This window comes from Argiope bruennichi, chromosome 3 (assembly GCF_947563725.1).
Source record: "Argiope bruennichi chromosome 3, qqArgBrue1.1, whole genome shotgun sequence".
Classification (NCBI taxonomy): Eukaryota; Metazoa; Arthropoda; class Arachnida; order Araneae; family Araneidae; genus Argiope; species Argiope bruennichi.
Window position 1 is genome coordinate 75,639,101 of NC_079153.1, and position 27,337 is coordinate 75,666,437.

The following is a 27,337-nucleotide window of genomic DNA, read 5'->3' on the forward strand; positions in this document are numbered from 1 at the left end:
GTCGGGCATGGTTGTTTTTCATCTGTATTCTATCTGTGAGGTGTGTGAATTTGCCCCCCCCCACCTGTAAAAAGAGGTTGTGCAAGCGAATGTGTGAGTTTAAATTTCATATGAGCTAGAAGTCAGACTTCTGCCCTCGGGTGTTCAGGGGTCTTACCCTTTAACTTTCCCTTTCCGTGGTAACGCGGACACATCATCAATAATAACATATCAATCATATAAAGCACACTGAAGCAACAATTGCATAGTAAAATTTCAAAATAGATTCACATTTCTCATATAATGTGATAAAACATTTTATAAAATAATTAAAAAAAAACTAATGCTTTGCTATCCAAAATAAAATAAAAATAATGGATACGAGATATGGATGTTTTTAAATAATGAGAAAATTCAGAAATAAGAACAATTTTGTGATGTTTTAGATAAGACTTGGCATTAAATAAAATAAATTTTAAATATAAATATTAGTTTAATAAATTTTCAATAGGAAATTCAAGAGCTCCTAAAAAAATTAGAATTACCGAAGAATTCAAATAAAAAATTTTAGCCAAATCAGCCGAATGTCACTAGATAGAGTATATTACTTTTAAGACTTTTCCTTATCCTATCAGGATGGAAAAATAACCTGATTGGAGTAATTAGGTCAATTGTACCCATCAGACTAAATTGATTCCCAGGTTTAAAAGGAAGCCATCTATAATGATCTAGGGAAAATTTGTTCTTATTTGCTTAAGAACTATCGTTATCTTTTTTTTTTTTTTCCTATCACTAATTGCAGAAGACCTTGTAGAATTGCTTGCTATCAAAGATGAAGACTTCATGAATTCTTCTAAAACCAGGAAAAACGGCCTAAGATGACTTAATGTCTTCCCTAGTAAAATTCAAGTAAACTAGAAGATACCAGAGAAAACTTTGTTCTATTTTAGCACCAAATATAAACATCAAAATTACGATCCTAGATTCAAATATTTTGTGAAAAATTATGTAATTTTTGACTTAATAGTAAATATATAAAAAAAATTTGGACCGATTTAAATTCTCATGGGTTTTTTTTCCTTTATCTTTATTCTTTGAAAATAAACCTAAGTGCCCTTTATCTGATTTTAAAAATTCTTAAAATTGATTTTTTTTAAAAATGTTGAGTTTTCTTTTAGACCAAATTGTTTGCTACGTTTATCTCTAAAAACTGTTTGCAAAACTTAAATATATAAAAATAGAAAATTATGAATCAAAAATGAAAGTCCCCAATTTGAGAGAAAGAATTTTCTTAAAAAGTATTTCCTTTAAATATATAATACAATGTTAGGAAGCATTTTATAATAATATATTATTTATAGAGGCCATAGATATTGTGGCGCACCAAGAAGAATTGGTGCCATTTTCAGTTATTATTATTCTTTAATACTAATTGCTTTTTTTAAAATTAAAATAATGTGTCATTTTGATACAATATGACATATTGAAGCAAATTTGTATTTTTGTACTATCTTTAAATGATGATAAAGATACCTAAGACGATCCGTCATTTGTTCCTCGTTCTTTAATCTTTCCATTAACGTTCACCATGCCAATATAACTCGAAGACTCGTTTTTGGAGCCTCGACACTCCAGTCTCAAAGAGCCTAGATTGTTGCAAGAGGACAAAACTGCACAAGCATTATCTCTGAAACGTGAAATAAACCCGAATGAATATTTTGTCACCACAAGACTAAGTTATATTGCCGCATTGAAAAGGGTTGTCGCCCTTCCGTGGCCGAATGGTCATAGCGCTGGTCTCTTAATCAGGAGACCATAAGTTCGAATCCCGCTAGAAACAATGCGATTCCCAATCTGTGTAAACGTTTAATTCCTTGATTTTATGTTTTAATTTTTTTCATGTTCCAAAAGATTCTGGACATTTTTTTAGTTTACCAGACAAGTGTTCTGGACTTTTCTTACTGTCTCCAGAAAAGTATTCTGGAACTTTCCTTGCTAGTATAAAAGCAGAAGATCTATCAGTCACCGTGCTCTCAGTTCAGAGTTGAGTTAATAAATTGGTTTGGCTCTACTTTTTATGTGTGTCATTGCATTCCACACTAAAGTATCCACTTGACAATATTTTATAGAAGCATTTAGACAATATAAATCATGACATTCTTGCTTCTCTAAAATAGAAAACTGGATCTTTAATCAATTTTAAGCAATAAATATTCTGAAAAATTGAAATAATAACTTTTAATTGCTGGACATGGTTGAGTTCCATGTCTTGTCAATCAATACAATTTTAAAGTAATTTTAATTGAAAAATCTAATTCCTCTAATACAAAGTTTGCCACATCTTTCTTTGATTTGTGAATTATTTAGCTAATTGCGAAAAAAAAGTTCGATCACACTAATGTCTTTGCAAATTTATTAAACAATGAAAAAAACGCCAAAAATAAGTTTCTGAAAATTTAATAGAACTTTGAATTTAATTTAAATACGTTCGACTGTATAGCTGATGTAAATCAAATGAAAGTCCAAAATTAAATTATAATAAAAGACTGCTAAGTTGAAAAAAAATAAATCGAATAAAACGGTAAAGAAATAAATCTAATACCCCCCCCCTCCAAGAAAAACATTACAGGGCCCCTAGACAATTGCCTACTTTGCCCATTTTGTAATTTATGCCTGCCATTGCGGGATACCCCCCCCCTCCCATTGCAAAGACTGATGTCGAGGGAATTTGAAATTCATTATTCCCCTTTTTATCTCTGCAATGGCTGCTTCTAAAAAGGTTTAAATAAACTCTTTAAAAGTTTTGAAGAAAATTGGCTCCTGAATCCTTTGGCAATTACTATGATGAATTCCATCGAAACATTCCTTTCAACCAATTTATTTTGCTATAATTGCTTGAATCAATTAGACAAGAAATTATTATTTCTGAATAATTCATTCTATTTTCTCTCTTTTTCAGCTAAGTCGCTCCGTGCAGGGCAACGTCTTCTTACGAGAGACCGACCTGAACACTGAAGGGCTGTATCGATGCGAAGCGTCTGCAGAATCTCCCACTTTTCAAACAGTAGAAGGAGAAAAGATGCTCAAGGTTTACGGTGAGTCTTGTCTTTGTCTCTCTTTCGTCAACTGTAATCCCACATAGAACAAATCTTATTACTGATGTTCTGTATTGCTCTGTATTTACTAATATACCTTTGTTTTGTTTTTCTGAACCACGAGCATTTTGATTTCATTCTTTTACCCTGAATATACGTGGAAAACAGCGGAAGCCACTTCTCGGAACTTTCTCGTAATTTTCGCAACATAAAAGACTTTTATAGTGAAGATGTTGTCACCCGCTTTCCAGTAGAAGAAGAATGGACTTTCAATATGACCATGCCAGAATTTTTATTTCGAGAATATTAAGAGAGGTTTGTTGTTGTTGTGGCTTATCCTGCAGCTGAAGCGGCTGACAAACTAGCCAAAACAGCGGCTAATGCTAATCAAGATCGGAATATAATGAAGCTCCCAAGATGTCACCTGAAGAACATCCTCCAAACCGATATGATGACAATAAGACAAAAGGAATGGGAAGAAGGCGAAACAGGCCGCTCCACATTCAATATAATACCGAAAGTTTCTCTATACGCTGCCAACTGGAACAGAACGGATGTCCTTTTCTTCACTGGACACGGTCCATTCCCGACATACCTACACAGATTCCATCTGGCCAACTCTCCTTACTGTAGCTGTGGGGAGATAGGATTCCCCAATTCACTATGCCACCGAATGCCTACTGACTCTGTCATGGCACATGAGAAAGCCAGAAACAAGTCTCGAAGAAGAATGGTACAGGAGAGTTGCATCGAATACCCTTTCAAGTGGCAAGATCCACTCCATAGTAAACCATATTCACAAATACCAAGACCTATTCAAGACTACACATTAGCTGAGACCAAAATGCCACATGTCAAAATCAGCCGAAATTATAACTTCAAAAGTCCCTCAAAAGTGCAGTTCTCGCGAAGGAAATCAAAACCACAGGATTCAGACGGACGCCACAGATTTCTGACTCTTTAGTGATTACTTATATGCTAATATATGTCATACAGATATTCTCAATGTAATTTATCAATTTTTCAGTTAGTAATCTCATTTCCCTGTAAGTTCAACTCAAAGTCACCATTTGTTTAAGTATTCTTTTCCCCTCTATCCAGTTATTACATCACCAAAAATTTGAATATAGTCATGTAGGATTTGATACCAATGTGATTCTCTCTGGAGAACCCTGGATGGTCTGTCGTCTCTTTCTTTTTATCTTCTTTCTTTTTTTTCCCCTTCCATATTGTGCTCATCCAACTGGTTAGATAGTGTTATAGGCATCGGGGGCACAGGATGGCGTTATGTTATGTTTGACGAAGTCAGGCAATGTCCATTAGACAGTTGACCCGGAGAAAGTCGAGGACCAGAAGTGGGGAGGAGTATATGTCCTAAACAGTCCAGGATGTGCTCGGCAGAGGCTTACTGCGCATGGCAATCAGAGCAGACTGCAAAGGTCTTTCTGCCCTCTAGAAACGAGAGACTTTTAGCTTGTCCGCTTGCCAATCTGGATATTGTTGTTCGAGAGGCTCTGTCACAATTGAGAACAAACGAAGAGTGATAGCTAGGTGGGATCTTCCACTTCCTTGAAAGTTAAACATTAACTACTGATTGATGTTCTAAAATGGTGAGGGCTGAAGAGGAAAAATTAGAGTGGCTGCAGCCCTCTTTGGCCAAGCTATCTGCACGCCCATTGCAGTAGATGTTAACGTGAGAAGGGATCCACTGAAAATGAACATCATGGGACTCTGAAATACGCCTGAGCTTGATAAGGATAGAAATACTTGTTAAAGCTAGAGAGGTTTGTGTATCATCAAATAGTAAGGAAACCCGAATCAGCATTTTAGACGATTTTTTCCGAATGATAAAAACAATATTTGTCCCAAGAATTCAATATTAAGTTACAAAGTAATATATGGAAATTCCTTAATTTAAATCATTGCAATTTGAATTATCATGTTTACATGCATGTTAAAATATCAAGAAACCGTGAACTCTTTGAGTAATAAAAAAGTTCTTAACTCTGCAAATTAAATTTAAATTTATAAAAATCTAACACTTCATGTCTTGTTGTTATCATGCTCATAGTAGTGCAATCATTTAGGAAGATTTCTCATAAATGGATTTCGTTCAAATTTTGATAGAAATCGACAAATTTAGTACTATGCACGGAATGTTTTGCGTCTAGCTAAAATGCTTTTGAATTATTGTTTTCACAGACATAGAGAATTCCAAAAGTATTATTTTCTGACTCAAGCAAATTCGAAATGTGGACACACGTCAAAATCTCCAGAATCAATTTCTTTTTTCGATTATATGGAGTTTTTGGGAGATCGAGTTTTAATAGGAAAGTTACAATGGCATAGATGAGCAAATGGATACTAAAATGAAGTTGGCGAGTCGCATTCATCATATTATGTAAGAATTATTTAATTCCACTGAAATGAGAATGATAGAATGACAGCTAAGGAAATGAATGCTTCCCTTTTCTCTTCCTTTATTTAGAAAAATTTTTAAGTAACAATTTTCACAATAAAAAGGCAACCATTTTCATTTTAAACTAATTTTTGTAAGTGTAGTATTCTTCTTCGGTAAATCAAGCAGAAATATTGGTGGCATCATAAAAATCAACATAATTGAAATTTCTTAAAATTTAATCTATCATATCCAAATCTGAAATTCAGAAAATCAAAGAAAGAGATTGAGTTCTAGTTTATATATTGAAAAAGAAAACAGAATTGTCTGAATTCACTAATTGTAAAATCTGACAAAAGTTTGAAGGAATAAGAAGAAACCTTAGTATAATAAATGACGCGAATAATATATAATTTTGCATATTTGTATTTTATATTGATTTCTATCTCAATAATAATATATCTAAGTGTTACAAACGAATACAAAGACAAAAAAATTAATACATACCGGCAAAACAGTTCAAACCATTGAGCATGGCTAGTTCCAGACTTCCAGTGCTTAAAACTTGGAATAATTTTTCGAACAAAAACATCATAATATTGTTTCTTTCCTTATGAGTGGCTGAATTTTAATCATCGATGTCGGCTATACATTCGAAAAGCCTGAATCATGTTTTTGCCGAATGGAAGGATATGAGGCGAACTCGTGATCATAGGGAAAAAAGAAGATTTTTATTTTTTAACTCTAAGGAAACACTTCCTTTTACATTAAATCAGGTTCTTTCTTTATATTTTTTGCTTTCAGGTGTTTCTTCTACTGCCAATAAAGAAATTAGGAATTATTTTTAATTCTAGTTAATTAGTTACGTTTATATAAAATTTCTGGACAAAACCTTTTAAAAATTGATAACTATAGATTGAAATTCTAAATAAAAACCGAAAAATATTTATAAATTATATCTTGCGACACTCTATTTCTACGCAGATTATTTATTTGTTTAAGATATGACGTGATAGATGCCAAGATGTGATATTTGAGAGCGACGAATGTGTGCTGATAACCGCAGATGCTTGCTATTGTTAAATCCATGCAATTCCATTATAAATTAGTACCATTTAATATTTCCAGAACATATATAACTGCCTTTATTCTTCAAAATATAAGCTTCTAAAAACTCTACTTGTTCAGAAAAGGAAATGCATTTATTTTCAAAAGTTTAATACGTGCTTTTCGTTTTGGTTTATTTATTTTACAGCTGAATTCAGGTTGCTGATATCCGTCCTTCACAAATCATATGTTTATTTTAGAGAAAGAAAACGAAGGATTCAATTCCATGTTTCTTTCAAGATTTACGCTTGTATTTATGAAAGATAACCAAATATGAATTATATTTCAGCGATAAAAATTGTTTTATTTGAGTTTCTTCAGTTTTGTTAAGATTGATTCAAGTTTTATTTGCTTAACAAATATTTATATAAAAAAATACCATCATATCCGGTATTTTTTGTTGTTTTTGTTGTTCCTAAAACTTTTTTTTTAGTTCGTTGTGACAATAGAATTATATGCTTTGAAATTCACTTCAACTGTATATTAGTTAAGTGCATTAAAGTGCAAAGCTTCAGTACAGTGCATTAAAGTACCTGCAATAGAATATGAAAATGTCAATATTTTAACTTATTCAAGCAGACTTATTTGTCAATAAATTCAATCTTTGATTCTAAGCATTAAGTTTCTTGCACGAAAAAGGTCATAAAGTTAAGATAATACGAATTTGTGACATTATTCTCTTTCAATATTTGTACCATCACCAGAAAGAGAGATTCATAAGGATGCTGAATGGAAGCTGGGTAAATGACCTCCAGTTTTGTTGAAGAACGTGAAACTGACTGCATTTTCTGACTGCATTTCTCTGACTGCATTTACTGACTGCATTTTCTCAATTAACTAATACATAATCTATAGGCACAATAAATTGTGCAATATCTCTGTGATATTTCTCGATTTTAATGCCACACAAATCTTAAAGACATGGTAGCTAAATTAGTAATATTTTAATTTATAAATAAGATTTCCCAGAAAAATAAATAAATAAATTGAGCAGACGTGTTTTAAATAATGGGAATTGCAATATCATTTGACAGTCATTTTCCTAATATTCAGAGTTACAAATAAACTAATAAGTGCAAAGAGTTGTATTACGGAAGCTAAATTCAAAACGTATATATATTATCAGATTGTTTCTGAAACGGGGCAGTTACTTTTCACCTGATTCTTCAACTTTGAAAGCCAATAAATATTTAAAACATTAGAAAAATACATTCCAGCTTTCAAACTTTCTGCTCCGACCAAAATACAATAGTTTCTGTTTGAGGTCACATTTCTTTTCTTCTACTTCTCTGAGTTTTCCGATAGCGCCGATGCAACGGTTTTTGACCGCAAATTCCTGTCCCCAGCGATCTATTAAATTACGATAAAACTCAAAGTTTCTCCCCCCTTTTGCCATATGCCATCTCTCCCAAATCAATGAAATCCATCTATTCGATCCCATTTCGCCCTATTTTTGACCGAAAAAACTGTTCCACTGTAAATTTCTATGTTACAAGAAACCTTCTTTTTTCTTCTTCTTTCCTTCTCTTCTTTCTTTCCTTTTATTCCTTTCCTCATTCGTGAGTCTCCTCGGTTGCATTCGAAAATAAACCCCCGGAAGGTTCGAACACTGACCAAGGGAACAATTCCCAACCAAAAAACTATTGTCTGAACTCTTTACCCCCCCCCCCTTCTGGTTCCGGACAACCAAAAAATGAATCCATCATGTAGAGCAAATGATGCTGCCTTCTGACTGGTTGATGATAGAGTTACTACCCTTCCATCTTCACTGACCTTCAAATGACCTAGTAGGGGCCGGAGAGCGAATGGACTCCCCAAAAGGGGGGTAATTGCCCTCCGCAGACTACAAGTTGCAGAGTAGAGTAGGTATCGGACTGAAAAGATTTCGGTTGAACTTCTCTTTTCTTTCTGCTGATAAAAAAAAAAAATAAAGTTAAATTCAATTTTTTGGTAAGGTTGATTTTGAACCACAGGGCCCATGATAAAATTACGAAAAAGATGCAAAGAAAAAATCCAAGTCAAAAATCTATTCATAATAAATGATAAAAATATTTCTCCCACGAAAATAACGTGTATGTCCCAAGTAAGTTTCAAAATATAAAGCAAACCTTCTGAAATATTTTTTTTTTCTTCTTTGACAAATTTAATTCTGGGAAAAAAAATTTCACCCATATTTATTTTTTTATGTCAGATATTTATTTATTTAACTCTTAACCGGCTTTACCTACCTAGCCAAATCGGTATATGGTACATGAAAACCAACAGGAAAGATCCAGAAAACATTTGTATTGCAACATGTAAAATATATATAATGTCATAAAGAAAAAACATACAACAAACATATACAACTGTCAAATACAAACATAAAAACATTTCTGAATGTTGGCATATACACATGTCAACATTCTGAAACATTAATAAAATACTGACCAAAAAACAAAGACTAACGACAAAAATTTAAATTAATATAGAATATAAAAACATTTCCAAAAGTTTCGAATTAGAAGTTGGATATTAATGACACAATAATCAATTCCGGCCATGCTGTGCAAAACATGCAGTATATTCAAAAGCACGTGATAACATACATTTTTGGTGAAATTTCTAAATCAGTTGCATTTTGATAAGATAAAATCAATCATGTATGATGTAAAAAGTCAATCGTCTGCGAAACACAAGACAGTATTTTCCCTCCCCCCGCTATGTCTTTAAGAAATAAAACTGATGTAATTAAAAAAAATTCATATGATTTTAAATTAAAAATTGGTTATCCGATTAAAATGTATGCTACTTAATAAATGTTTGGCACGATATGATTTAAATGGGGTTTCACCAGAAAATAAGTGCTTATGTGTAAACCGTTCATGTGCAATACAGAGACGAGTCAATATCTTCCCTCCCAACTAGAACATAATCATATGCTAGACGGGACTTTTAAGGATGTTATTTGTATCACACTACAAATCCTGATATTATTGCCACATTTTTCAAATGTGCTTCCTAATGTAACATTTAACATTACAAAAAAGGGAGTACTCTCTGAATAAATATCTATCTATCTATCTATCTATATATATATATATATATATATATATATATATATATATATATATATATATATATATATATATATATATATATATATATATATACACGAACAATTTAGTCTACATTTCTTATATTTTCTAATTTAATCATTTTCATCATATTTTATTGTGAATTTTGGAGAATCTCGAACGGAAACATGCGGCAATTCTGCATGTACAGTGGCGTTGTGAGCCTTTTGCAGCATTTACAACAGATTGATTACTCTCTTTCATATATCTCCAAGCAAAAAAACATATACAACGGTCATACATTCCGACATTCGAGAATTAAGACAGAAAAATTTTCAAAGGAGTCTTCTGATCCAACTTTCTCTTCATCGTTTCATACCACGTGCTCTAAAAGATCTTTAGCATCTCCCTTTTTTCCTCCTTAGTTACACATTTTCACTCTTACCAAAAGATTTCTTCCGATATGTCGTGAAGATTCTATGCCCTATAAAAATCTGATTAAGGAAAAAAATCTTTAATCTCTTTAGATATATATTATCAAGAATTTTCTTTGTAACTCTATCTGTTATAGAGTTAGACCACTTTTCCCTCGCAGACCAATGGGACTTTTTATTTATTTATTTTTTTTAATTTGAAATCGAATAGGTTGTAGTCCAAATTTAGTTGAAAAATGAAAGAATATAAAGAAATTTATTTGTAATTGGTCAATATACCCGATGAACAAGTTGGTTGCCACAAACAGTTAATAAATAAATAAAATTTGCTGCCTAATTTTTATGGTATCAAAATTTTAGATTTGGATTCAATATTTGCTTCAATCCAACAGAAGAAAAATATCTAAATTGCCTATTTTTTTCAATATATTATGAAGCTTAAGACTTGCTAAATAGCGTTAGCACACGGGAAAGTAGATGGAAATTTACTCCAGATGCTCTTTATATTACTATTATTATTTCTCTGTGTATTAGTTAAATCTTCCTATTCTTTAGAAACAGCTGTTCTTCTATATTGACGTTTATTTAGTTTAAAATTTATTATTCTTGTTGTAGGAACTTAACCACTTAACTGTTTTGTTCGCGTGTCATACGTTCATCGATTTATCGAATTTTGATTGTTGTAAGCAAAAAATAAACCATTCATAACGATTATAATCCAATATTAAAATTACTTCGAATACGTAGATATGTCAAGTATTCAATGGATTTACATTTGAATCAAAATAAGAAAATATTCCCAAAATAGAAGGGGTCATCTTATTAGATAGTAAAGAAAATAAAACAGTTAAGAGGTTAATATTTATTGCTTGAATCATATATTTTAAAATGATGAAAATTTAATGGACATTTATGAAAATATATTTCCGAAAGAAGCCAATGTACGTCAATTTGATGGATGTTCTAGCAGAAGCGGATATTACTTTAGAAATACCAAAATTGCAGTTTTGTGAAAATAATCTGACGTTAACATTCATTTTGTTTTAATAATGAAAATAGGCAAAAATTTTCGTGAAGTAATTAGCAGTTCTGAATTTCTCGTTAATCAATATGAAAAATTATTGTTGTAAGATTTGATATTTTCGACGAAATGTTATTTCAATTGACGATTGTAATTTAAATTGTATTAAGTCAAAGATGAATTAAAGATGACTGAGATTTAAAACTGTGAAATAAGACGAGGTCTTATTACATTTAATAAACAAAATTCAGTGATTCGCTTATAAAAAATTGATACTAATTTCCGTGGCACTCAACCATACTGCTGAAATATCTTGGCAAGTTTGGTTACAAGAAAGTCTCTTTTTAAAGTAAACTAGAACTATTTTAACATGGCCCTCATAATTTTGACCCGCGATCAGATAAGAGGAACGACCACCTTCAATTCGCCACACCACACAGCGGAGAAGATATCTAGCCCCGGCGTAATTGACATGCATCATACCTGCTTACATGAGGGTTCTTCGATGGAGTCAAACCTTGAAGTCCCGAACACGAGTCTTAACCAGCAGGACAACGCGAACCTGAGATGCCTGTCCAAATTACTATAACTATCATTAATTAGTTTGTAAATTATTGAGAGATTTTTGGGTCGAAATTTTCCATTACCTGGCGCTTGCAATTTATTATTGACTCAAATACTGTGTGGTCTTATCATATTTAATAAACAAAATTTAGAGATTAAAATCTATATATATCGAAGATTTAGAATGAAAGCATAGTTTTGTATTTATCTTAACCAATTTTAAATTTTAAAAACTTTACCAAATGCTTTAGTGCAGGTTTTAACTAATGCGTTTCATTGACACTTTTTTACTACCGCATGATTGGCAGTTAAGTAAAAATGTATTTTAAAGATTAAATGTCACACACTGATTATAAAATCTTAATTTCCAGCTAAATTTAAAAATTAATCATATTATTTGCTGTTATATTAGTTAGGTTTCGTTTTCTTTAATGAAAATTTACATTTAAGCTCATTTCTTGTTGTAAAGATTTTTCAAATATAAAAGCGTGCCTTATAAGTCACATGTTAATTTGAAACACTTTAATTGGTTTGAAGGATTTTATTTATTTGAAATGACATGAATAGGATACTACTTGAATATTGTTTTGTGTATTTCATTTGGAGCTAGAATAACTTATTAAAAATAAACAATTCATCCTTTTTTGTTACATAATCAATTAACAAAATCTGTGACAAGAAACATGGCACTTGAATTACTTTTGAGAATGGAAAAATACATAAAGTCCTTTTTATTGCTTTAAGGTGTTGAATTTCTAACATATGCTCTTCGATACTTAAAACTAAAGTCCAAATTCTTTTCTATAATCTTTTCATGCTCAAAAGCGACCAATAGTTATTTTCATAAAATATTAGTAAATTCTTGTTTTAAACTCTAATAAAATCAGGATTAAAAACAAGGATGAACAAAATATCTTCGTCTGTTAAAACTTCATTACAGCAGAAAAAAGTATTTATTGTCATAGGGAGATGGTATAGTAATTTTTTTCATTAATTGTAGAAAATATTCTTATAGCGATTAGAAGTAGAACAAATTATAATCATCTTCATATCTCGTCGGTACTATTTACCATCTCTCATTCCTGGCTGGGAAAACTCATAACAATGGTTTTTTATACTAAATTACTTTTAATATTATCTAATAAAGCAGTAATTAAAGACAAATTTGCTCAATCTCTCTATATCACGCCACTGTAATAGTGACGCTCCAAAACATCAATGCAGAAAACCTGTCAGAATTGGTATGACATAGACTGAAAATTTGGATATTCAACCTGTCTTAATTTCCTCTCAGACCGTTTTCCTCGCACTAATTGGATTAACCAGACGGTGAACGAGAGTGGCAAGAGGGCATTATTGAGGTGCGCTGGGAGGGGGGATTGTAGTATAATTTTAACATGGCACTCATTGAGGATGAAGTAAAGGATGTAGTTCATGAACAAATTGAGATAAAGAGTAAAAGCAGCTGTTCCGGTCATATTACATTGTTATGTTTAGATTATTCATTCATCTTGAATAATCCAACATCCCATCGTAACATTACAAGAGGGCTGCTTCCGGATGGACCTCGAAATTCTGATATATATCTAGAAAAGGAAAACGGCACCAAAGATAGTCCACTCCTCCACTGATATAAGTGAAGAAGTTATCCTATTATGGATTTGGCGTGCTTTAGGCCACCATATGCAGCAACTCTTTGGTAGAATCGAATTTTAAACCTTCAGTCCTCCAATCATGAAGTTATTTTTAAAGTTAGAGAAATCAAAAATTTTATTTAATAAAAAAAAACATTTGGGGAATTTCCCCGTTGTATTTTCTTCAAGAATATTCCTTTTAAATAAAATATATTTGCAAGTCATCGCAATTTGGTATCTTGGAAGGTAGAACACTTTGGAAACAAAGCATTAGAACGCTTGCTTCAAAATAAAAATTCTTGTTGTAAAAATCAAATATGATAAGGGAAGGGTTGAGAATAATATTCTTCCTTGGACATCATTCGTCCTTGCACTGTACTCTAGAGAGGATAAAAGGTCAGTGTTAATAACATCTTGTTATCCTACTTCATTTAAACAAGTGTCTCTTTCGAATAAACAGCTCAGTTTATCCACTCCAATCTCAAATCGTCAAAGATAGAACACGAGAGAAATGTTTCCAAGTACCTCGATATTGAATTTGCTGAAGCTTTGGCCGGAGTGAGGAAAAAAATGCCATCTTCCCTCTTGCCGAGTTTCAATGTAAATGGCATTCCCAAAGACAGCATTCCTCGGGGAACTCCGCCCACCTACAAGGATTCCTTTCACTCCAAGAATGGAGTATTCGCTTCCCACAAAAGACGAGAGCGTTAATTTTCCTCGCCACCGAAATCCAGTTGTCCTAATTGTTTGTCTCCAGCGGCTGGTTTCATTAGAACCGTTTAAATGAATGAATCAATCCGGGTTGCTAAGGGAGACGCTGGGCAGGCATTTCCCCCTTTATTAGAAACAGTCCCTCTCTTTAAACAATATCGAATACCGATTCGTGTGACAGCTGTACAACCCCTAAACTCGCCTCCGTTATGAAGTCCCTTTGTTCCTCGGGGCATTATTGTATTGGCGGGAAGATTTCGGTTTCCACTCCTTTCTGCTTTCTTTTGTTTTACTCCGTTCTCCAGGGTCCGTGTCGTTGTTAACGGGATTTTTATTTCTTTCTTCTGTCTCCTTCTTCAGTATTCCTCTCAAGTGTTTTGTTTGTGTTTTTGCAGATAGAGTTTATTTTGTGGCTTCTTCCGGATCAAACGGTGAGATAAATATTAGAGGCGTAGAGTAACGCTTGAGAGGAACTGTGAAAGTGGAGGGAAAACTCTGGATGCATTTTATGCTAAATGCTACAAAATTAATCTTCAACCTCCTATTATATATCTTTCTTTTTTTAATTCCATGGAAAAATATGAATTAGAGCAATATATGAATGTCCAGATTTCAAAAGCATTTAAAGAAACCTTCTCAAAGAAAAAAAAAAAGAAGAAATAAAATTAAGAACTTAAAATCTCATATATTAAAATTACAGAAAAAATCCTGTAATAAAGGTATGAAAATGGCACTAAGGGTAGAATCAAGTAAAAAGAAATCACTTGAAAACTATCAAAAATCAATTAATTGATAAATAAGAAGATAAAAATTAAATTTTCTCTTTATATGCTTAGATAATCTTCGACTTATAATATTCGACAAAAATTTAACTAAATTTTCGAAATATCTGATAAACTCCAAAACAATTTTAATCCCAAGCTGTTTAAAAAAGGTCTTTTGGAAATTTTAATCTCATCTAGGCAGACATATAGAAACAGTCATTTTTTAGTTGAAAACGTGAATTCACCAACTGCCGGAGTAACCGCTACCGGATCTTTTTACCAGTCAATTGAGTTAGAAACGGATACAATAAATAAAGTATTGAATGGTGCTTTATTGGATACAGATTTTCAGTAACACTGTTGTAGGGGCAGTAATATTCCTAATATGTACAACTTCGAAACGCAAGATTTGAATACAAATTTAAAAGGCGGGAAGATATTATTGGCATAGGTTTTATTACTCAGCATTTAACATTCACAGGATGATAATATCGATTTTCTCTAATTTCGATTGTAGTTATTTTAACGATTAACACATATATGTAAGTGTTCTATTAACTCAGCACGGTGACTTTAACGTTGATAGCCAGTGCCATATTTCTCTATACATGTGCGAGTCCCGAACCGATGATCAGGGAGCATGCTAAAGTGCTAACTATTTCACCATCTGGCACCTCCAACATTTCGATAATTTTGGCAAACCGTTTTAAAGTATTCAAAGTACAAAATAAAACATCTCGTGGCTGGTCCAGAATTATCTTTTATCAATCAGGCATCCAACGGGAAACAAATATATCAAATTTTTGGGTTCAAAAATGTTTACTCACATATCAGATTGTGTAGATTAAAATCTATTATTCCGAATTTCTTTGCATACTTCTGGTAGAGAACTATTTCGAGAGAGCCACGTAGTCGAATCTAACACTCAAAATTCTAGTCCATCAACATATGGTGACTAAACATTTAGGGAATTTAAATGTCTCTTTTTTCTTTTTTTTTTCAAGATAAATTATCAAATACATACAATCTTGACTATTTTAAATCTGTTCCAGAAATTTAGTTTCAAAGTTGCAAAGATTTCTGAATTTCTTTCTTCAGCTTCATTTTTAACACTTAAATATAGTATGTGTTACCCTAAGAAAACTAAAGTAGAGAATAATCATGTTATCATTCAGTGAATGTCAAATAATGACCTGTGAATGTTGATATTCATTTGAGGAGATTGACATTTACTAAATATCGGTCATTCACATAACAAATTTATATGGATATTTAGAGTATTGTAAAATTTTTATATCTTTTGTATTCTTTAGTTTTATTTTATTTATTTATTCATTTATTTTTACTTCTTCAAATTATCTCCTAGAGTTAGGGTCACTGTTAAATGACGATCATTGTTATATACTTTCAACCACACAAGATCTTTATACACCCCATCCTCCAGCGTGTCCTCATTTCGACAATGCTTAGGGAGGGAGGGATTATGGATATTATGTAGGGATAGAACAATTATGTATGTAGGGGATGGTACTATTATAATGAAATCCTAAATAAAGGGTTTTCATTGCGTATTATTCACCGACAGAATTTCTTTGAAACAAAATTTTGGTTCGAAGAGTAAATACATCCTGATCACATCAGAAGCTATTATGACGACATCTTCAGATATCCTGAAAACGAAATTAAAACAAAATATTTTTAAGTGGTTAAACAATCTCTACACTTATCTCACGTTTAGTCTCTGAGAGGAAAATTGGATGCAAGGCAAACCATAAGTGCTTGACATCCTTATCCTACCTTAAAGAGAAGGGAAGGAGAGGGAAGCAGGTGGTCGATATCGAAACCGAAACGTCATGGCAGATCCGCCTGAGATTTAAACCTGGAACAAATCAGTTTCTCAGCAATAAAATTTTACGATAAGCTCCCTCGAACACGATGAAAATAAAATATAAAAATTTATCCATGTAAAAACCACTGGTTTCGGATTTCCCTCTCTCCCGTAACAAGTTGAGTTTAGAGGTACGGCAAGCAGTATCAGAAATATGCAGACGATATCCTCGCTCCAAACAAAATTGCTGCCAATATATTATACTCGAATGTTGGGATTTTATGATTGTAATTTAACGTGTGTTTTTTTCCCTCCGGTGCGTGCGGTGTAGGGGGGAGGCTTGTGTCTCGAGATAACGTTTTTATTTATATCTATGGCTGAGGCAGAACGAAAAGTGAGTGCGTTTTTATGCGCGTTCTAAAATTAAATGAAAATCGGGGCCTGGCATTAGGTTATTGCTTGTCGATCGAAGTGCGGAGCATTGAAAAGGTGCCCATAAACTTAGAATTCTGGAGAATGCACTTAATTTCAAACTTATGAGTGCGAGTGCTGTGGGCCAGATAAACTGCACGAAAGTAAATCTTCATTTGCATTAATTTATTAAGACAAAAACAGTTGCTCTTTCTGGTAAGAATCGTGAATTTACGATTCAATCGACGATAAAAAATTTCATCCTTAAGGTACCGACTGAAATTTTAAAACAAAGAAGTGATTTGTGAGCGTTTTGCACGGAAATGATTCAATATATTTTGTTCTAATGTGGAAAACTGGAAGTAATATGAAAGCATTTTAAATTGATTTCTTCAATACAGATTCTAGGCTTTTTATCACATATAAAGATTGACAACGACACGAAATACTGGCAATATTCGTTAAAAATCATGAATTCTGTTTTGTCAAATTATGGGTATGTTGATATTTTAACCTTCTTCTAAATTGGGTCAAAAGAATCCAGAAACTTAATAAATATTCCTACATAGGAAAAAATGAAAAAGAATGATTTTTAATAGAAAAATGAACTATTTTCATTCGCTTTTCTTGTACTTTTTTGCCTTTTTTTTTATTTAGATAAGAAACATCAATAGATCTTCGTTTTAAAGCTTCGAATTAAAATACCAATGGAAGTAACCACACTTCGAAAAAAGTTTGATTAGATTTTGAAACGATTTTTCAAAATCTAATTTATTCGAACAAAAGTTCTTTAGTTTGTAACACTTATACTTTTTTATAGTTTTATAACAAGCACAATTAAAATATTCAAATAAATTCTATGTTTTGTAATGGGATGTCATAATTTTGTTCCTCTGAAATGCATGAAAGTAATTTCCAACATTTAGCATGAGATAAAATCCTTTTGTTGTTGTTGTTGTTTTAGAATCACTACCACTCTACATAAAAAAAGAGCTAAGCGTAAATGGCACTTTTTATTGAGATATTTTTTGTTGTTGTTGACCTGAAAAATGTTCCATCTGATAATAACGGGAATTGCTATCAATATGATATTCCAGGTTATTATATGATATTCCATATATGAATTTCCAGGTTAAAGTAAATTTCTTAAACCACTACTTCAATCTTGGATTTTTTTTCAATTAGATAAGCAGCATTTTTTCCTAATCCTGGTAACTTTTAGAATCTAAAGGCAACGACTTAACTTACTTTAATTACCTTGACATGTATATATAAGCAACAGGAGTATTTTGGATAGGAACTTGTAATTTTTAATTGTGATTAGATGATGGAGATAAATCTGACTTCAATTTCCCTTTGACAGCAATGGCAACAGCTATTCAATGAAGGATTCATGAATTTCAACAACACCAAGAAATTAGCGATTCTTGCTGGAATCGGATATAAAAACATTAATATACCAATTCCTTCAACGAGTCTGGGGACCCAGTAGAATCTTGGATTTCAGATCTGACAATGATGGTTTAAATACCAGAGTTAAATGAAACCCCTCTCTGTATATTGATCTTGTAAGAGATAAAATAATTCAAAGGCCAGGTGTCCTCAGTTGATACAATGAGGGGAAATCTGAAGTGTTGGCATTGGAAACTGTAGCTTTTGTACGCACATTCCGTATAGTTTTGTCATCGATTCTAAACAAGTCAATTTTTCATCCTTTTGACGTAGGACTTAATTTAACCTCTAGTTAGATGATGTATCATGTTTGGAACTTTTATTATTTCAATCTTTTTTTAAGAAAACGAATAACCTTTGAGACACTTAAACATTTCCATGGGGTTTATGCCTTTTAAAGTAATTGTTATTTTCCTAGCTTCAGTAACAAAAATTCTATAATTTAAACACGAATCCAACACGTCATTGTAAATAAAGTGATTAAATCAATCTGAATCTTATTATAATTTAAATAAAGTATAATCCTATCTTATGAATTAATTATATACTAGTCAATTATATTTTTTTAGTATTGGTTCTTTATTTAGAATATTATAGCAAGGGGAAAGGAAATGTGATATCTTGTCAAAAAGAATAAACCCATGCTAAAGGTTTCTTTAATCCTTCATTTTCTGAAATTTATTTCTAACCGAACGAGTATCTACAATTCTACCGAAGCTGCAATGGCATAAACCCGAACCACGGTATTCTTCTACAATGGAGTCGATATTTTGGACTTCCTCGCCCTTTTTACCACAACCTTATCGACAGAACGAACACACACATATATATATAAAAAATCCAACAATTTTTCGAGAGGGAAAAAAAAGGAACAAGAATATCCCAATTCGCCTTCATCGGCAGTTATACATTTCATAATTCCGCGAAAGTATCACTCTCTCTTGTGTATATGAATCGTCAATATTTTTTCTCAAACACAGAATTTCCGCTATTGGAGACACTCCAAAAGAGGAAGAGAGCATATACATATATATATCAATGGAATGGCGTTACTTTTGAAATCACTCGGCGGGCTTTTGTGGAAAACGGAATAATATTTGAGCATCTTCGCAGCGGTTGCTGTCCTACCGCATTTCATGAATAAGGAGACCCACTGAAAAATTCAGCTCTTCAGGATGGATGGAAAATAAGAAATGAAGCGGTTCAGCTGTCCCAGGTCTCATTTTTTATAGACGTTTTCTAGGATGGCCATTTCTTTCGAGCTCTGATAGCAAATAAAAAAAAAACGACAAATATAGAGAACCAAACGAATTTACTAACAGAAATTATGAAAAAAAACTGATTATTTTTCAGTATAATTTTTATGAAGATTCTGGCATTTATCACATCGGTGGATTAAGTTTCCGAAAATATTGCTGACCTGATGAAGATTGGGGTGTTTGCTATAATTGCGGATTAAATTTCCGAAAATATTGTTGCCCGTGATAAATATAGAGACATTTGCCCTATCTGCGGATCAATTTTCCGAAAAAATTGTTTCCAGTGATGAAGATTGGGGCATTTGTCATATCGGTGGATTAATTTTCTGAAAATATTGCTACCAGTGATGAATATTCTGGCATTTGCCTTATCTGCGGATCAATTTTTCGAAAACATTGTCGCCAGTGATGAAGATTCTGGCATATGCCATATCGGTGGATTAAGTTTCCGTAAATACTATTGCCAGTAAAAAAGATTGGAGCAATTGACGTATTGGTCTATTAAGTTTCCGAAAATTTTGTTGCCATTTATAAGAAATGGGCCTGAATATTCTTTTGGAGTTTTTCATTGGGTGGTAATTTTATTTATTTTAATGAATGAATATGGAGTAGACATGTCTAAAAAGGCGCTCTCTTAAGTAGCAATTTCGACATGATGGTTGATCAACTTGGTTATAGGATTTCAACATCTTCTGTTTCTTTCGAATGATTTTATCAACTCTTTCCGACATTCCTGTAGCCATGCCTCTATTCATAAAAAAAAGGGTCTTCGAGTAATTTCCATCAATTCCCTGAATCTAGCAACTGACTAAGATGTCAAAATAATTATCAGTAATAATAAGGAGCTTCAATAAAATAATGAAGTCTATTTCACATCATTCATTTTCCACGTAATCACTTGTCATTTATTAAGTCGGAAGATAACCATAATTGTTCATAAGTTTTCGAAATAAGTTCAATTTGTTTCCTACACTTGACCTTTTATGGTTTATCGGAACTTGGAGTAAAGAATCAGCCCTCCAACTTGTTTGTTTATTTATTGAAATTACTTTAAGGAAAATCGCCCTTCAATATCATAAATAATTTTTGAGTTGTTTGTTTGAATTTTTGAAAATTTAATGCAAATCCAGGCATGTTTGTATTTTTCATTGAGGCACAAAACTGTCAAATTCTGAGAAGGATTTTTAAATAGTAGAACATGGAATAGCGACTGTGAACTTTATAGCATTTATAGCATCTTTATAGCATCTTAACGTGAACTTTATAGCATTTATAATAATAAATTATATATAATATAAGTACAAAAAAATAGAAAAATAAAAATATTATCCTTTTTACATATATCAATAAAATTGTGCTTTAAAAATTATTCCAAATTATTAATAGATTTATATTTTTACTTTTATTATTCTTTTCTTGCACACACGCACACACACACGGACACACACACACACACACACACACACACACACACACACACACACACACACACACACACACACACACACACACACACATATATATATATATATATATATATATATATATATATATATATATATATATAGTAATTTTATGTATATGCACGGTACAACATACATACAGGAATAAAATCTTAAAATTGAGCACAGCTGTCTTACCTATAAAGTAATCTTTTTATTTCTCCTCGAAAAAATCACAATCCATTTTTCGTTGAAGCTTATTTATTTGTGTGTGTGTGTACTTGACAACATATATAAATTTACTTAGAGAAATAAAATCTTAAAATTGACCGTAACTCTTAGAAATGGGATTTTCTCGGAATGTCCTTCGTCGCGATCCATTTATAAATCTTAAAGAAATCTTTTCACTCTATGCTTACGGATGTAAGTTAATATAAAATATGCTATTTTTAAAACAGATTACAAAAGAGAGGGATTAACATTTCCAGTTTATATAATATTCTCTTGAATATTGTATAGAATGGTGTGAATATGTAATGCATTCTTTTGAACACTGTGGATTGTTGTCAACGAAACAATGCAGTGCCTACTTTAGATTGATTTTATGAATGAACAATGTAATATTTTTGTTTCGACTACCATAAGATAATCGTACAATTATTTAATTTTAACTAGTCATAATTTAAAATGTCTTTATGATTCATTGTTCAATGTTTAGAATTTTATCTAAAATTTTAGTACTTAAACATGTTGAAAAATTAATTTATATATGTGGATTGTTGTCAACGAAACAATGCAGTGCCTACTTTAGATTGATTTTATGAATGAACAATGTAATATTTTTGTTTCGACTACCATAAAATAATCGTACAATTATTTAATTTTAACTAGTCATAATTTAAAATGCCTTTATGATTCATTGTTCAATGTTTAGAATTTTATCTAAAATTTTAGTACTTAAACATGTTGAAAAATTAATTAAATCCACTGTGTTGTCAATGGGGCAATTCACTCTAAAAAAGTGCGGTTTGGGAGGTTTTTTTGGAATGTTTCTAGAAAAACCACTGTATCTCAAAATATGAATGTTCAAGTACATTTTCTATCACCTAATTACGTCCATATGATTCGCATGAAGATAAATGGAACCGATTTTATGTTGAATTTAATATCTTCTATTTGTGCTATAAAACTAATGTCTTAAGCATATTGCTATTCAGATTGCTAAAGCAAGAAACAAATATCAGTGAAAAAGTACAATACAATATACGTCATATAGATCAATCGAATAGGTAGATAGATACATTTGTGATACACAAAATATGCATTAATAAATTTTTATATGGAAATTTCATAAAACATTATTCGAATTTGAACAAAAATTACTAAAATTTTGTTATCAAACAAGTTTGTAAGATTGATATAAAATAGAAGTAATTATTTGTGTAATTTGCATACCAGCACAAGAAATTGCTCCATGATATAACTATTTAGAATTTAAAGTCTAAAGAATATAACAATAATGCGCATAACTATAAACAATAATTTAGCACCCAATATAACAAGGAGCTGTACAATATTTACATGATTACTTCATCATGTTATACAACATTCAGAATTTCGAACAACATCGTGAAATATTATGCGATAACTTTGTACTTATACAGTATATGGATATACAGTATACAGTATATGGATATACAGTATACAGTATATGGATTGCAATATAGTATATAATTAGGGTTAATGCAATTCCCTTAGATGAAAGAAAGTAAATGGATCTATTTATATAGACAGACGGACGTGCATTCTATTACTAGAAAATGCTTGTCTTTCATGGTATAATAAATTCCCCGTTTAACTATATAAGTGAAATAGATATTCACAATGCTTTTCACGAGACGGAAGATTTAATTGAAACTCATCTCCTAAATAATGAAAATACCCTCCCCTTAATTCATTAACATTTCTAAGTTAAAGTGTATAATAGTGTCAAAATTAATCAAGTAAAATGACACTTTTAGTTGTTTCAAAATCATCATCAAATCAAAATTCATATAATAGCCAATACACAGGATGATTCATAAAGAAGTATACAGTTTTAATGCACCATAAATCAAGAACAATGTAAGATATTATATGTCATCTTTAAGAGAATTGTATGGGGTTATTTTAAGTTTTGTTAGAGACAGTCGCAAATGTTCTATATGTAACCCTTAGAAGAAGCCATACACTTTCTTTCTGGACACTACACAGAACAAATTTACCTTAAGAGAATCTCGCACGTATTGCATTGTGAATTTGTGATTCTGTCTTCCCCAAAAGGGAACATTGCGCTTGTGCATCTTCCCACTGATAGGAAATATTTCTTCATCAATGAAAACTAAGTTATTGGCAAAAATCATCATTTACAAAACGAAACCGCATATCGGCACATAATTCAAAGCTGTTTTGTTTGTCAAAGTAGGTATGCAAAGATATTGCAATACCTACACTTCGTATGGAATCATTTTTAGCTTCTTTCTCAAAATTCTGTAGATAGTGGTCTGAGAAATCTACACCTAACGACTGACCCTCTGCTTTAAATTTTCCGGGCTTCGTTGCACTATGCCTTCTTGCCATTCATGATATATAGCTTTGCACAAACAGCCTGTATTTTTAAGATTTTCATGCCCTTGATAGATAGATTTTCTAACTGAAACTTCTTTTCCGAATCGTCTCCACTGCAGACGCCGCCATTTCGACTGATTAGTCACATGACACACATGCTGCCTATGTGACTTCTGTCAAGCGCGAGACACAAACTTTAAGATTGCATCTACCTTACGATTCTCTAAGGGGGGGGGGGGTTCGTGCCTTTGATTGTTTTTGTTTTACAGAATCTGAAAAGTGTATACTTCTTTACAAACACCTTATATTTATTTACCTTGGTGTTCCTATGATATTTGAGAGATTTATTTAGGTAGTATAAATTGTTTCGTTACTTATTACCTTTGAAATTTAATTACCAAAAAAAACTATACAATAAAAAAAAAATCTTCCGATTTATTTTTAATTTTTCAATGTTCCTTATTATATTATTTTTCGTTGCATGTGCAGTTCTTCCGGACGAAAATCCCAAGATCCTGGGCAGCCAGCCAAGATACGAGGTAGGCGATATCGTGAACGTCACATGCAAATCAGGACCATCGAAACCTGCAGCACAGTTAAAATGGTTCATCAACGGAAAAGAAGTGAGCAATTCTGCATTCATTTTTGAACATTAAAATGCAACCAAAATTTCTCTGAAATACTGTTTTGAAATTTTTAGTCAGAAGGCTAACATATAATTTACATTCCTTCCACTTTTTTCTTTCTATTTTAGGCTGATCCTATGATGGAAAGAAAGTACGCAATGCAAGAACACTTGGACGGGTTGAGTACTTCCACTTTAGGACTGCTATTCGTTGTACGCCCCTCGGACTTGCACCAGGGCAGTGCCATTACTCTCCGTTGCACGGCGACAGTCTCGCAGACTTACTCAACCACCAGTGAAGAACTGATCATTGGAGACAAAGATCCGGAGCTTTCATCGCCTTCAAATCCTTTCAGTACGTGTTTCCTTAAGTGTGTAAAAGCAATAAATGCTTAGAATTAATGTGATCCTAATAAGAGATGATAATTTGAAAGACGAATGGTGTGAAATAAATGACTTAATAAATTCGTTGCTCATAACATCAAATTTCGATTACGTAGCACTCAGAAAGAAAAAATAATAATGATAAGCGAATGAATTTTTAATTAACCCTCAAATGCGTGAATTTTTATTTTTAATAAATAAAATTTGAAATCAACTGGGAATTGTGTAAAAGGGGAAAAAAAGATTTTTTTTCTAATTTAAAAACATATTAATGTATTTCATCATCATGCACAACCTCTCCTTGAGTTCTACAAATTTACTAAATATATTCGTTACTCTTACATTGTTTCTGTCCGAAAACAATTTTTCCTGTATTTTTTATTACTTTTTTATATAAATAATCGTAATTCGTAATATCCGCCAAAATGAAATGATACTCAGATAGCATGCCAACAGTGAAAATGGTCACAGATAAAAAAAAAAATAAGCTTTTAAAAATTCTATTTGCTTCGGAAACGATAAAATAGTTTTGGTAAAATTAAAATTAAAAAAAACACTATGCAAAGGTTGTTACATAAAGAAATATTAGGTTTTAATCATACGATGTAGATATACATCGCTATGGATTTAAGAGTTAAAAATATCAAATAATTTTATCAATAATAAACATAATTATTTTTTTTATTTTAAAGAATATCTAATTCACATACATTCATTGAAAAAAAAGAAAGAAAAATTAAAGAGAAAAATATTTAAAAAAACATGGTAATTTTTTTTTTTTTTATTTTACAATTTTTTGCCAAACGTGCATTAATTAAGTAAATATTTATGTGTTTGTAAAGATTGTAAAGACTAGAGAAAGGAAAAATTATAAAATATTTGCTCGTATGTCGTTACTACAGCGCGGTTAGTTAAAAGAAGCTTGGAAGAGTTAATGGCAAACCTTCAGTCTGAGATGAGTGACTGCACATGCTGATTGGGAGAAAGGTTTGAAGTGACTCTCTTTGAAACAATAGAGATGTAATAGATATGATTGTTTTATATTAGGTGGAATTTTTTCAATTTCAAGTTATTGATAAAATTTTAATCGTATGTTGTGAGAAAGAGAAGAGCAATATATATCATGTATTAAGAGCAGTATATCTCTTAATTTGTCAAAATAGGCAGTTTAGATATCATGTTATTCTTGCGTCACACTCCAGAATTTATAGCTAAGCCTCTGACATTGCATTATAAAATCAGCAGTCACGATTAGAACCATATTGTGGCTAGATACAAAAATCAGCATTGCATGGAAATACTAGGTTCCCATAAGAAGAAAGCCGATTGAAATAATGAATATCAAACTTCTTAAAGCAAGAATATGTGAATCATTCGAAACTACGAATTTATTATTTACTCTTTCGTCTACTTGTTTTATCAATCATTAGTATGCATTGTATTTGAACATAAAATTCTTGCATAAATTTCCATTTATAATCTTTTACTTTATACGTGATGATATAATAGAATGTGTATACATCCGGTACTGCCTTGCTTCATCGTTCATTTTTGTACTCTTTTATAATCTTAATTTTCCTATGCACTGAAATGATTTCCACTCAGATTTAGAATTCTTATTACTTCTATAATTTTTTCCTCTCTACAATACACTCGAATAGGAATACTTTAATTCTAATTAATCTCCACATAATATAAATTGACATTATTTTCACAGTTAATTGAAGATTTATCATTTAATACTTTGAAATATTCTCAACATTATTGCTTTTCATTAAAACATTTTACTCCTTTTACGATGAATACAAAGGATCAAATTTTGTCTTTTCAAACATTTTATTACTCTTAAATCTAGTCTTAATTTCCAAATAATAATTTAATGTCTATTAGTAACCGTTCATTCATTCACTCAAACCATTTTTTTGTGTGTATTTTGCCTTAACATAATAAATATCTTTATGTAAAAGTGTTTTATCCAAAGAACGCACATTTTTATATCATAAAACATGCTGAAAGACCTCTCAAATAATTTCTTGGATATAATCATATAAATAAAACACTTCATATAATTACATAAATCTAATCAAATCATACTTAAATAGTTTTTAAAAAACAAATTTCCCTATATTTTTACAATGCTAATATTTCTAACGATGAATTTCCTTTTTCTCTTTTCTTGAATATCAAAGCATCAAAAAAAAAATTTAAATCACTACTTAGTATAATAAAACTTTCATAATTGTTTCAGAAAAACTCATAACTTACTCCTATTACTAAAAGCTTTCCCAAAAGGTAAATACTGTTAAAGTTACATTTTAAATCATGGGATCAATAAATTCCAGTTGCTGAAATGAGTTCATTATTAATAGTTTTTGAAAACTGTCTCCTTTTAGTGCACAATTGCCGGAGGTTATGCACTGTAAGTGAAGGTGAAACGTTGCCCCTGGCAACTGTCTATGTGTATGTGTTGGTGACACGCATACAAATCTAACGATTCTAACTTTAACTTTGGATGTTTCAATGTTCGATTATTTATGTTTATCCGAAGAAAATTCACTTGAATGTA

At 31.5% G+C, this 27,337-nt stretch overlaps 1 protein-coding gene and 1 long non-coding RNA gene across 2 annotated transcripts in view; one reads left to right on the top strand and one right to left on the bottom strand.

The window, feature by feature from the left end:
- Positions 1-6,147, bottom strand: part of LOC129963372 (uncharacterized) — a 122,519-nt gene extending 116,372 nt beyond the window's left edge. Inside the window, exon 1 of the long non-coding RNA XR_008783969.1 lies at positions 5,980-6,147. This is a non-coding gene — a long non-coding RNA (uncharacterized LOC129963372). The remainder of the gene's footprint in view (positions 1-5,979) is intronic.
- Positions 1-27,337, top strand: part of LOC129963371 (cell adhesion molecule 2-like) — a 347,066-nt gene that overhangs the window by 311,442 nt on the left and 8,287 nt on the right. The window contains exons 3-5 of the mRNA XM_056077707.1: positions 2,939-3,074; positions 24,252-24,385; positions 24,517-24,742. Of these exons, the coding sequence (XP_055933682.1) occupies positions 2,939-3,074; positions 24,252-24,385; positions 24,517-24,742 (496 nt within the window). The remainder of the gene's footprint in view (positions 1-2,938; positions 3,075-24,251; positions 24,386-24,516; positions 24,743-27,337) is intronic.